The 13,147-nt window shown below is 34.9% G+C and overlaps 1 protein-coding gene across 6 annotated transcripts in view; it reads right to left on the bottom strand.

Annotated features, from left to right (window-relative positions):
* Positions 1-13,147, bottom strand: part of KIF20B (kinesin family member 20B) — a 76,620-nt gene that overhangs the window by 28,272 nt on the left and 35,201 nt on the right. For all 6 annotated transcript variants that reach the window (XM_057736617.1, XM_057736620.1, XM_057736619.1 and 3 more), the window contains 4 exons: positions 11,224-12,460; positions 10,742-10,880; positions 4,189-4,308; positions 2,012-2,072 (listed from right to left, as the gene is read on the bottom strand). In XM_057736617.1, coding sequence (XP_057592600.1) covers positions 2,012-2,072; positions 4,189-4,308; positions 10,742-10,880; positions 11,224-12,460 — 1,557 coding nt within the window. The remainder of the gene's footprint in view (positions 1-2,011; positions 2,073-4,188; positions 4,309-10,741; positions 10,881-11,223; positions 12,461-13,147) is intronic.

Genomic DNA, 13,147 nt, shown 5'->3' on the forward strand with positions numbered 1-13,147 from the left:
CAGAGGCAGAGATTGGAGTTATGGGGAAAGTGTGAATGCGAAGTGATTGCTAATGGGTACAGGGTTTCTTTCTAGGGTGATGGAAATGTTCTGGAATTAGATAGTGGTAGTGGATGAACAAGCTTGTGAATATACTAAAATCGTTCACAGTGTACACTTTTAAAGAGTAAATTTTAAGGTATGTATATCTTAATTTTTAAAAATTAATAAGATAGCTAAGTGAATGGCATTCAATATTTAAATAAAAGTGTATAAGCCAGGGAAAGCCTCAAGAGCTAAAAATGCACTTTTCTGTTTGTCATGGAATGTCTCATACACAGTTAAAATCACAAGAGTGAAAGAACTCTCAAGAGAGAAAACGAAGAGAAAAAAGATGATAATGCCTTAATCAGGAAATTTGTCAAAGTGGCTGAGGTTCATTCTGAGAGAAAGGCAGTAACCAGAAGAACAGATCACAAAAGCTGAGATAAGAGAGTTTTAAAAAATGAGGAAGCTACACATTTCCTTAATATTTAGAAAAAATATGCTCATACACAATAAATACTGCTTACAAAATGAAAATGAGAGAGAGAAGATAGTAATGTCAAAATAATTAAAAAATAAAGGAAAGGAAGGACTGCAAAAAGCTAAAAGATTTGAAAATATGTAGATTACAAATGACCTGGAAGAAAGTTAAGAGCATGGAGAAGATGGAAGATTAAAAGTACTCAAGATGGGCCTATGCCACACTTCTCAATATTTGGCAAAGAAAGAAAAAAATTAAAATATGATAGAAACTATACCCTGGTCCAAAGAATGCCTTTCAGAACAGCTAAGATCTATTCATATCTGCCAACAATGACAAAGGATCCAGAGTAAAGGGAAACTCCAAAAAGATTACAGAAAGAGGAGATGTTATGGGACAATGACAAAAGGTAGGAGAAAACAGGATTGTGTGCAGAGATATATTTTCCCATCCAAGTTACTAATCCAAATTAATCCCACAAAAGTCCAAGTCATCTAAATAAGTAATAATTTGGTTGTCTTATACCCTCTCTTTAGTTGGCCAAGTTCAAATAGCAAGAATTAGTGAAGAGAGTCTGAAATTTAAGAGTGAAGCACACACCCAACTAAGAAGTTAAGGGGTGACTGATGGGAAGAAGAGGAATATGCATAATTTTATGAACAGAAATATGTATATATCATCTACAAAGATAATTTTGTAATACTTCAAATAAAAAATCAATCCAGGGCTTCCTAGGTGGCGCAGTGGTTAAGAGTCCTCCTGCCAATGCAGGGGACACGGGTTCGATCCCTGCTCCGGGAGGATCCCACATGCCACGGAGCAACTAAGCCCGTGCGCCACAACTGTTGAGCCTGCGCTTTGGAGCCCATGAGCCACAACTGTTGAGCCCATGTGCTGCAGCTGCTGAGGCCTATTTGCCTAGAGCCCGTGCTCTGCAACAGGAGAGGCCACAGCAATGAGGAGCCCGTGCACCGCAACGAAGAGTAGCCCCCATTCACCGCAACCAGAGAAAGCCTACGCACAGCAAAGAAGACCCAACACAGCCAATAAAATAAATTAATTAATTAATTTAAAAAAATCAATCCAATTTGAGAAAAAAATAATTAACAGATACAACTTGAATCTAAAGTATTAAATCATTTTTAAAAACATTTAAAAAATATTTTCTCATTCTAAAAAATTTTACTTGAAGTATAATCTTTATATTATTTTGACTAGAAATCCATTCCATTCATTGTGACCTATATAACTTTGACTTTATGTTTCACAAAATACTGGTCATTACCTAGAAATCAACGTTGCTTTCACTGAAAACTTCTTAATGTTTTACCTCTCCAAAGATAAACTTTAGTATTAAGTTACTCTTCAGAATCAATGCTTTTCTCTTTTGATAAAGTTGCCCTTATTCTACTTGAGAATTTTCAAAGGAAAATGTTAAACCAATTGTTATTCTAACTACTTATTTTGCAGTCACTTTAGTACAGGAAGTAGAGGTTTGTTTCTGACCTTTGCACACTCTCTCATATTGTTGTATAGCTTCTTCCACTTTCTGATTACTTAACTGCTCCTGCAAAATGAAAGAATATGAATTAAACTCAGGTGTAACTTAACTACACCCCAATATTTAATAGTGGGACTCAAAAACAGGGTTTAATATTAAGTTTGAAATCTATCTCCTAGAAGGCTGACTAACAGTCTCAAGTTTCCAAGTTTGGTTCGCCTCAGAAAAGGCAGGGTGAGAATGGTAATAAGAAAAAACAAAACAAAACCCCCCAAACTTTATACCTTTAATCTACCTCAAAGATGCCAAGTTATTTTCTTCACTCAACATTTTATGCTGGCATGTATGTTCTCTTACACAGCACTAAAAACACAAAAAGCACAAACAGGGAGAAATGAAAGTTTACTATGTATTTAATGTAGGAGGAACAATGAAAACCATAAATAAATTCCTTGTCAATAAACTCAAAATGAAGAAAAAACAGGGCCCCCACATCTCCTATATATGGAAAGGAGCTGGGAAGTTTGAAAAGGATGCAAGATTAATTTAGAGGCACTGGAAATTCTTTAATTCTAGTTTTAACCCGTCAGGTAATCCAATCTTCACTCCCTCTCTCATCTATCTTCAGCAGTATTTTCTCATTTTATAAGTTTTAGAATAATCACTACAGAACCTAGAAATCTCTAAATCCTATTATGAAAGCAGCTGGAGCTGGAAGGAGAGTGAAGAGATAGAGAATGAAGGAAAACAACGGAGAATGGCGGAGTTGAAGCACAGGACGGAAATAAACGGAGAACGAAGGAGGAGGACTGACAGGGACAGAAACAGACTGAAAAAGATGGAGTTGACGGAAGGGACGGAAATAAATGGAGAACGACAGAGGTGGGCAGACGGGACGGAAAAAGACGAACCATGGTGGGGGTTGGTCCAAGATGGTCGGACAGTGAAGGGAAAAACCGAGGCGGTGTCTGGCTACATAGGGGCGCACTATAAACAGGTTTTCAATCTGTTTCGAAACCTCACCATATCTTTTTGGGTTGACGTTGAAATCATTTGTTATCACGAAGTACTCACAGCTGTTCCCCAAAATCCCCTAAAGATCCCTAAGGTGTTGGAATCATGAAATAATTGTCTTCTTGAAAGTAGGATTTTTTTAAACAGCTTTTCTTTTTCTAAAGGCCTCCAAAAAGTCTCCTGAAAACATCACTATTCTTCTGTGGGTGTCAGGAACATGGAGGCGGAATATGAGACAGTCACCCCAGAAAACCCTGCTCCTGAGGACTGGGAATCTCTCTTAAACCCTGGGAGGTTCGACTACAGCGGAAGATGGTGACATGGTTGGTCTGGAACCCAGAAGCAAGGGTTTGTGGAGCCAGCTCCACCGAGGAGAGGGCACAGTGCTTGGGAGCCGCAGCCCACACTTGGCGGCCACCTGCTGTCTAGGTGGTGCCCAGGACACCGACAGGCGGGGGGAGCCCCCTCGACCTTGGGCATTGCGAGCCGGGCCCCCCCAGCTAACCCTGACCCTGGCAGAGCTGGAGCTGCAGGGCTCTTCCCTGATGGCAAATGCAAACACATCTCACCGCATCTCAGCGGTGCTGTGCACTCTGACCAGACAACTGCGCTGGGTTTACTACCTCAGAGCTCTCACTGAGTTGTGTTAAAACAAAACATTTTTAAGGCAGGATAAGGGGAAAAAAAAATTTTTTTTAAATGCAAAATTTTCTGTGTCCACCCCCTAACCCACTTCAGTGTGCCTTATGCACCTGTATTAACCCCTCCGTAGAGGACACAGGAATGCCTGCTGGATTGTAAAGAAATATTTTCTCCTGGTGCCAGCAAGATAATGCCTTAGATTATCTTCCTTAAAGTGAATGGGGGCAGGATTACCCACTACTCACTTTGTACTGCAGATCTGGATTGTGTAAACTGTCAACAATACATCATTTGACAGTAAAACCCTTTGCCTCAAATGGTATATAAACTCTGCTTTGACCTCTAATGGGTGGAAAGGTCCTAAGAGCTTTCTGAAAGACTGTCTCCCAGGTTATAATCCTCAGATTGCCTCGAATGAAATTACCCATTTCTTACTTTAAAAAAAAAAAAAACTGATACATTTAATTAAACACTAAAATATTCCAACAGAATCTACTTAAATCATCTTTAAAAACAAAACTGTTACCTTAAGTTGCTGAATGGTTCGCTGTTTCATATCTATTTCCTGAGAACACTGGTTTTTCTTTTTCTCCAGTTCATTAATTTTAATCCTCAACAATTTCTCCTCATCACGCATTACAGATACCTTCAAAGTAATAAATCAAATTAAATATTTCTAGAAATGCTAATTGTTTTGTTGTTTAAAATTCATGGCCACTGATTCAAAGATTCATGTCCTTTAAAGCACATTAGAAAAATTACAGAGTCTAACATACATGATATGGCTTCAAATTATCAGAAAATTTCTTGATACTCCAAAGAATGTATATACGAAGAGGTCGTTTTCTTCTTACAATATTTTAAGAATTTCAAATTCTGTAAGCACTCTCAAAAAAGAATTGACATAGCCCCTTGCATGCAACAGCAAAATCATTATCATGGAAAAGTCAATAGAGATACTCTAGGGGAAAAATACTGGCTCAAATTTCCAAAATTTGTTAAGTAACATGATCCAGTATATAAGAAATACTTTAAGAACTAATAATGGCACACGGAGGATGAAAATGGGACAATTACAAGATCAAAAGGTACCCATGCAAGTGAAGGTCAATTGATTTTTGGTGTTACTGGTAACTTAAGCCTAAAGAAATAAAAAAACCACTATGAATTAGTATGCAAACCTTGAGGGAGAGGAAAGGAGGGGAGAGGAGAAGAGGGGAGGGGAGGGGAGGGAGGAGAAAAAAAGGTAATCTTGTTCATTTTTAGGCCAATTTCCATGATGCCAATCCTAGAGATCTCAAAAATTGAAAGAAATTGATTGAACAAAATTCCCCTTCATAAAAAGCATGGAGATACCATAATAACAGTAGTTCTGAGTGGTCTGGTTTCAGGCGATTTTTACATTTCTTTTTAGGCTTTCCGTATGTTCTGAATTTACTACAATAAATATATATTCCTTTTATACTCATACATCAATAATATTTATTTTTATTGGCTTGTTCAAAAAATATGGGACTTCCTATAATAAACACCATCTTTATCCATTTTACAGATATAACCTGTCTGCCAATAATATGTAGACTACATGTTGTACCAAGATGTGCATAAGGACTGCTTCAGTTTTCATCCTGGCTCTTTCACTAGCCAAGTGAACTTGGCCAAGTTCTCTCTCTCAATGCCTATTTCCTTAGTCATAAAATGGAAGTTAAAAACAGTGCCTATCCCTAATATGTGTGAAAATTAAATGAAATGATACATGTAAACTCAAAACAACCAAATCCAGACTAAGCTATTACTATTAGCATTGAGATTATACATTTTTATTTTGAAAAATAGAAAACATTCTTAATACCCACCCTTAGAGTAATGTTAAAGTCATATATACAATAAAACACTGCTTAAGATACCTCCTAAATTCTGTCATGAAAATAATCTTAAAATTAGAATAAATTTAAAAAGCAATATTTATATTAGTTGATCCCATTTATAAAAATAAAGAAATACAGGGGCTTCCTAGGTGGTGCAGTGGTTAAGCATCTGCCTGCCAATGCAGGGGACACGGGTTCGATCCCTGCTCCAGGACAATCCCACATGCCGCAGAGCAACTAAGCCCATGCGCCACAACTATTAAGCCTGCGCTTTAGAGCCCATGAGCCACAACTATTGAGCCCATATGCTGCAACTACTGAAGCCCATGCACCTAGAGCCCATGCTCTGCAACAAGAGAAGCCACCGCATTGAGGAGCCTGCACACCGCAGTGAAGAGTAGCCCCTACTCACCACAACTAAAGCCCATACACAGCAAAAAATGACCCAACACAGCCAATAAAATAAATAAATTTATAAAAAATAAAAAAAAGACATACAAGCACATACAGTAATTATTTATACATACATATTATGTAAAATGCATATAAAAAGATCTAAAAGGACAGAAGGACTGTCAAGAGTGGTCATATTTAAGAAGAGAGAAACGAGATTGGGGAGAAGGCTTTTTCACTTTTATCTTCATTTCTTAAAAAATATTTCCTAATAATGTATTATAATGAAAAGCTCTTTGGAAAAAGAAGCCATTTTTTAAGAACTGAGTAGTTCCATATGAATACAAGTCAATTACACATTTGATAATGCTTACTGATAATCACAGTGTTCAGAAATAGTACCTTAAACCAGGAAGTTTTTATACTCCAAGAATCTACAGCCAAGATATCACTTAACAGAAATAAACAACCTACATTAAAACAATCTGAAACAAAAAACATTTTTAAAAATAGATCAGAAAAGACAAAGGAATAGTGTTCTCTCTACCCTGTAATAAAGTCAAGAGAAGTAGATCAAATCTCACAATCAGTAATTCAAAATCAAACTGCACAGGACTTGCTCACATTTCACTTAATAGAAACGAGGAAAATCCATGAAGGCTTAAATACAGCGTAATGGTTATTTCCTTATTTGTTTTGTTAAGGATACTATGAACAACATGTGGACTAATAATAGGAATGTAAATCCAAAGATTCCACACAAACCTAACAAAAGGCAGTAAGGTGCATAGGGCTAAGACTACAGTTTATATTGAGTATTTAATCCATTTACCTGTCTTTTGCCCAGAATTTATAAAGTTTTCAAGCCTATCTACCACCTATAGAAATTCTAGTCTTGATCCTGAGGTGTTAAAACCTAAATCTCATTCTACATTACTCCAAAAATTCAGCATCTACAGTAAATCCAAAGGTAAGTAATTTATATCCAACAAAGGAGAAACAAAGGCTGACCTGGCCAAAATTACATTCCTAGAAAGCAAAGAATCTAAGGCTTCTGAATGACAAATGAGTGCTTTTCCAAATTAGGATTTTAACTTGCTGATCTAACTAAAAATTTTCCTATGCGTAATTATAGTTTAGGTCACCTTTACTGTCTTGCATTTCTAACCTAATCCACTTCTGAAATACTTGCTGCATGGCCTGGAAACTTTCTGTGTATAATTAGCAGAAACAACATATATTTTGCATTTTATCTATGGTGGTATTTTCTGGATTTTTCTTCCATTGATCAAAAGCATTATTACATTTCCTTTATTGTGAATGAATATATAACCATTATAAAAAATAATGCAACAACTAGACCTTTAAAAAAATTACCTATAATGCCATTACATAACATAATCAAAATATATATTTTTATATATTTCCTTGAAGTCTATATTATTACACAAGTTGTTTGCAAAATTTTAACCCTATTATATATAAATAATTCGGTTCAGTTTCTATTACTTAACATTGTAACATAAGCATTTTCCCATATGATCATAAAAACTTAGTACTTATCACTGTACTTAAATCAGAATGCTGCTAAACAAATACATTAACAATGAATTAGGGAACTTAACCATTAATAAAAGCAGTGGCAAACACAATTTAAACACCTGTACAAATCATTATAAATGATAAAACAGGTCTTAGGCCAAAGCTTCCAGATACCAAAGAGATTAAGAAGCTGGCAGGGGAAAAGAAAAAAAGAACCACTGCTCACAGAAAAGGAGATGGATGGATGCAGAGGGTACTAGGTCCACAGCAGGAGCTTCTCTTCTTTATCAGTACAGGCCTAACAGTCATGAAGTTATAATTTTATTTTATTAAGAAGTTCACATCCATTCTTTCCATTCATTTTTAATTTACATTAATACTGTATTATTGTGAGAGTTTTCTGATGTTAAATAAAAAATTATTCCAGGACTTCAATGTCAAATAGTTTAAAAAAAACTAATCAAACCTCTATTGAAAATGACAAAAAAATGCTGGATAAAAAAAAATGTTTTAAACGTTTTTAAAAGTACTGAGGAACTAACAAAAAATAAATAAATACTGAGATAAAAAAATTAGGTGAAAAAAGTTTTATTTTGAGGACATTCGTAGAAAGAGGAGGCCTGACTTTCAACAGGTAAACTAGAAGGTATTTGCAATATATTTCACTGACAAATAATTAGAACCAATAATAAAGAAATCCAACACAATAATAATTTTTTAAAAAGGACAGCAAAATTAAAAGAAAATATTAACAAATGGATTTCCCAGAGTGAAAACTGGAATAGACATATAGTGAATAAAAACATAAATAGATGCTGCATTTCATTAGTTATCAGAGAAATACAACTTAAACCATTAAGATACCCCTTTAAATCCTCTGACCCAAAAATTCCACCCCTTGTACATATGTACCAAGGGCATGTATAAGATAGGATCACTGTTTCTAAGAGCAAAGAATGGAAACAACCTAAATGGTCAATAGAATAGATAACTAAACTGTATAGTCACACAACGGAGTATTACACAGCAGTGAAAGTGATTAATTATAATCATACATAGATGAATCTTAGAAATATGTTGTGAAAAATGTCTCAGAACAAATATGATTTAACTTATTTTTAAAAGATTTAAAAAAAGTTAAACACAAAACATTCATTATAGTAACTTCAGTGGGAGTAGAAGACATAGAAAATGAATGAGACCCACAAGCATTTGTTGTATTAATATTCTTCAGACTTTACACATTTAAGTATTCTTTTGTAACTAACTCAAAATAATGAAAAATATTCAAAATTACTTCAGCTTTTTTTTAAATTAATTAATTTATTGGTTCCATTGGGTCTTCGTTGCTGTACACGGGCTTTCTCTAGTTGCAGCGAGTAGGGGATACTCTTCATTGTGGTGCATGAGCTCCTCACTGAGGTGGCTTCTCTTGTTGTGCAGAACAGGCTCTAGGTGCATGGGCTTCAGTAGTTGTGGCACATGGGCTCAACAGTTGTGGCTCACGGGCTCTAGAGCGCAGGCTCAATAGTTGTGGTGCACCAGCTTAGCTGCTCCTCGGCATGTGTCTTCCTGGAGCAGGGACTGAACCTATGTCCCCTGCATTGGCAGACAGATTCTTAACCACTGCGCCTCCTAGGAAGTCCCTACTTCAGCTTTTTAAAAAATCTAATTATGATACAAAATCCAGCACTCATAAAAGAAAAAAAAAATTGCTCCAAGGCAAAAAAGGACCATAATCAAAATCAAGAAAAATAGCAATGTGGGGGAGAGGTAGGGGGATATCTATAATTAATATCCTTAAAAAGTTAATTTCCTAAATATGTAATAAGCTCCCACAAAGCAAGAATAAAAAGAAAAACAATAACCCAAACTAAAACACAAAGAAGATGAATATACAGACCACAAGGAAAAAAAAATACAAATGAATTTTAAACCAAAAAAATGTTCACTCATAATTAGAGATACGCAAGTTAGAATTATAGTTGAGATATGCTATTTACTTGTCAAATTAGCAAATATCAAAGAAATATGATAAAATACTACTTTGTGGATAAGAGTATAGAGAAAAATACTCTCTTATTCTCATTCATTAGTTCTGGTGAGTAAACTAGCATAATCTCTAAAAAGTGTAATATCAAAATTACAAATGTACAAACCAGTGACCCATAAATTCCACATTTAGGAATTTATACCAGAGTAAGATTTGCAAATGTTCAAAATGACATCATTGCATGATTAACAGAAGACTGGAAATTACCTTAATTGTCCAACAATAGGGGACTGATTAACAGTAAATACATGTTCATAGTCATTAAAAACAACTCATTTGGAGACTATAGCCTGAGATGGAAAGACAGCCAAGATATACTATTGAGAGAAAAAAACCAAGGTTGACCTGGTGTTTACAGGATATTTCTATTTTTTATAGGAAGAGAAAGAAGGAAAAACAAAGGGAGGAGGGAGAAGTGAAGAGAAAGAAAATAATTGGTAACATTTGATGCCTTGGAGGGAAACTTGATGGCTGGGAGGCAGTTTTTTCCCTCACTATATATATTTTCACATATTTTTAAATTGGAACCATGTGATTATATTTCCTATTTTTAAATCAAATTATAATAAAAAATTGTTACAACCGCACTACATACTCTTCTAAATACTACCTGCAAACAAGTTTGCTTTTTACTGTTTTAGGGGGACTTGAATTTAGCAGTCCTTTAAAGAAAAAAGGTTCTAATTTTATATAAGGCACATATTTTTCTTAATATTAGACATTCTTCAGTTTGTTTAAGCTAAATTTTCTTTTGTGAAATAACTGTTATCATTTTAAGAAAAATTATGGAGTTGACAAATGTTCTGCTCAATACTAAAATTAGTGTCTAAACTTGATATATAAGGAAAACAATCTTCCTCATTTAAACTGGCCACACAGGGACTTCCCTGGTGGCACAGTGGTTAAGAATCTGCCTGCCAATGCAGGGGACTCAGGTTCAACCCCTGGGAAGATCCCACGTGCCGTGGAGCAACTAAGCCTGTGTGCCACAACTACAGAGGCTATGTGCCGCAACTACTAAAGCCTGCATTCCTAGAGCCTGTGCTCTGCAACAACAGAAGCGACCACAATAAGAAGCCCGTGCACTGCAATGAAGAGTAACCCCGTTTGCCACACCTAGAGAAAAAGCCTGCGCGCAGCAATGAAGACCCAACACAGCCATAAATAAATAAATACCTTTAAAAAATAAATAAATTGGCCACACAACTTTTCAAATAACCTACCTCCTTCTGTACTTGCTCAATCTGCTTTTTGGCATCAGCCAGTTTCTCTTTCAGCTCAGCATAATCTTCTTCCTTCTTCTGAAGATCTGCTTTCAGATTTTGGGTAAGAGCAGCACTTGCAGAGAGCTCCTCTTTCAACCTAAAAAACACAAATCACTTTTCTATAGTGATGTACCACTAATCACTTTGGATCATATAAGTGAGCTGCTAATAATCTATAAAATTAGATCTTTTCCCAAATTTGGAATGTCCAAACCAAGAATGAGTCCTTCAAGGGGGATTTCAGGAGATTTTATAAATAGATGTTTGCACAGAACATTCAGTTCCAAAGGTTTATATAAACAAAGTTCTTCACTCATCATACATGCTATACTTAACCAGATTAAGTTATACCCACTTAAATTATTTTAAAACTACATAGAAAAATCAATCAAATTAAATGCTCTGAATATTTTCAAACATTTTAATAACTTTTAACTTACTTTTCTGTTTCTTGACGGTATGTTTCTTTTTCTTTTTCCTTTAATTGAAGTGAATGCTTTGCATCTTGCAAATTATTTGTTAATTGTGTGATTTCTTCTTTCAGCTTGACTTCCATTTCACTTAAATCTTTGGCATTTTTGATAGAATCTTGAAGATTTGCTTGAAATTCCTTCAGATTTCTTTCTAGCTTTAAAATGATAGATTCCTTTTCCATAATTTCTTGTTCTAACTTGGCTGAATGGCTACATTCATTTTTCTGAGTTTCTAACATTGCTGCAAGTTCCTTTATTTTCATCTTATAGCAAACAACATCTTGTGTAAGTTCTGAAAGGGCTCTTTTTCCGTCAACTACATGCTGTACTTGAGTATCAAGACTAACAGTTTTTTCTCGCAATTCTTCCTTCAGCTGCTGTATAAGACTTTCTTTTTCTTTTAGTAGATCATCTTGATTTTTATTCTCCCTCTCCTCTGTTTTTAGTCTATTGTTTTCATCTTTATAGTCTTTTACTTCTGCCTGTAATTTTTCAATTTGTTGTTCCAGTTCCTGGATCTGATGACTTTTTTTGGAAGAAGTCTTTACAATCTCCTTACATTCTTCCCAAATGGCTTCAACAGTAGAGTGGAATGACCTTTCCCTACTAAGTTCTTGAATACCATGTTCTTTAACCTGCTTACTTATCAAATAATCATTATCCAAAAGATGTAACTGTGTATTCGGCAAATTATCCTCTTGAGAACCACTTGACAGATCCCTGAGATTGAGTAAATCTATGTTTGAGATCTGAGAAACTGAATCAAGTGTACGCAGTTCATCTAACTTTGCTTGCATTAATTTTATTTGTGAAACACTACTTGTGATGTTTCTTCTAGCAGTTTCTATCTCGTTTGACAATTTCATGATCCTTTCCTCTTGTTCTTGATTTATACCTCTCTGCACATGTAATTCAGAAATCACATTGTCATAATTCGACTGAATTTGTTGGACCTCTATACTACAACTAAAACTCTTTTTTCCAGAAGAATAAAGTTCCTGCTGCAAACTAACTATCTGTTTGTTTAATTCTGCTTTTTCTTCCTTTTCATTTTTAAGTTCATTCTCAACAGTGAGTAAACGTGTTTTCAGCTCTTCATTTTCTTTTAAAACTCTAATATTTTCCTTATCTTCTGAAATGTTCTCTTGCATCTCTTCACTTTTCTTTTGGTCTTCAGTGATGGCTGGACTAACATGTGTAGGTCCTTTAAAAATAAAATTATTATTAATCTGGCAAACCTTAATAAAATCAAGAAGTTAGCATATAAGCCAATATTCAAACATATGAAATATATGAAAGCAAACTTTTAATGAAAAACAGAAATAAGCTATTGAGTAAAAAAGAAAAAGCAGGTTGCAAAACATACATAGTATAAACCCATTTATGTAAAAATTATAGTTTCATTAAGTCACAGCAGAAAGAATTAGCAAAGGATGTACAAGAAAATGCTGGTAACTACTGAGTGAGATTACCAGTTACTTCTACTTTCTTTTTATAGATTTTAATGTTATTTAAATTGTCTACCACAAATCCTTATTTTTATTATGAGATAGAGAGTAGGGAATCACACCCTAAGGCAGACTAAAGAACAGTTTTAAAGTACAATTATATTACAGATCTACTAAATTAGTGATTTGCAAAGTGAGTACCCTACACTTTCGCAGGTAAAATTAGGAGAAAAATGGTCAAATTTCTGCCAAGTCTAATGTAGCCTTACCCTTCACTAGCTGCATAACTGTCAATAAACTTCTTAACCCCCATGGCTGTTTCCCTCAAATGTAAAATGGAAATAATAACATTAATATCACCTATCTCAGAGTTATTGTGAAGATCAAGATAATCAATGAGCTTAGATCACTGTGCTTGGGATATAGTTAGATATTATTAGAAA

This window comes from Hippopotamus amphibius, chromosome 5, assembly GCF_030028045.1.
Source record: "Hippopotamus amphibius kiboko isolate mHipAmp2 chromosome 5, mHipAmp2.hap2, whole genome shotgun sequence".
NCBI classification, from domain to species: domain Eukaryota; kingdom Metazoa; phylum Chordata; class Mammalia; order Artiodactyla; family Hippopotamidae; genus Hippopotamus; species Hippopotamus amphibius.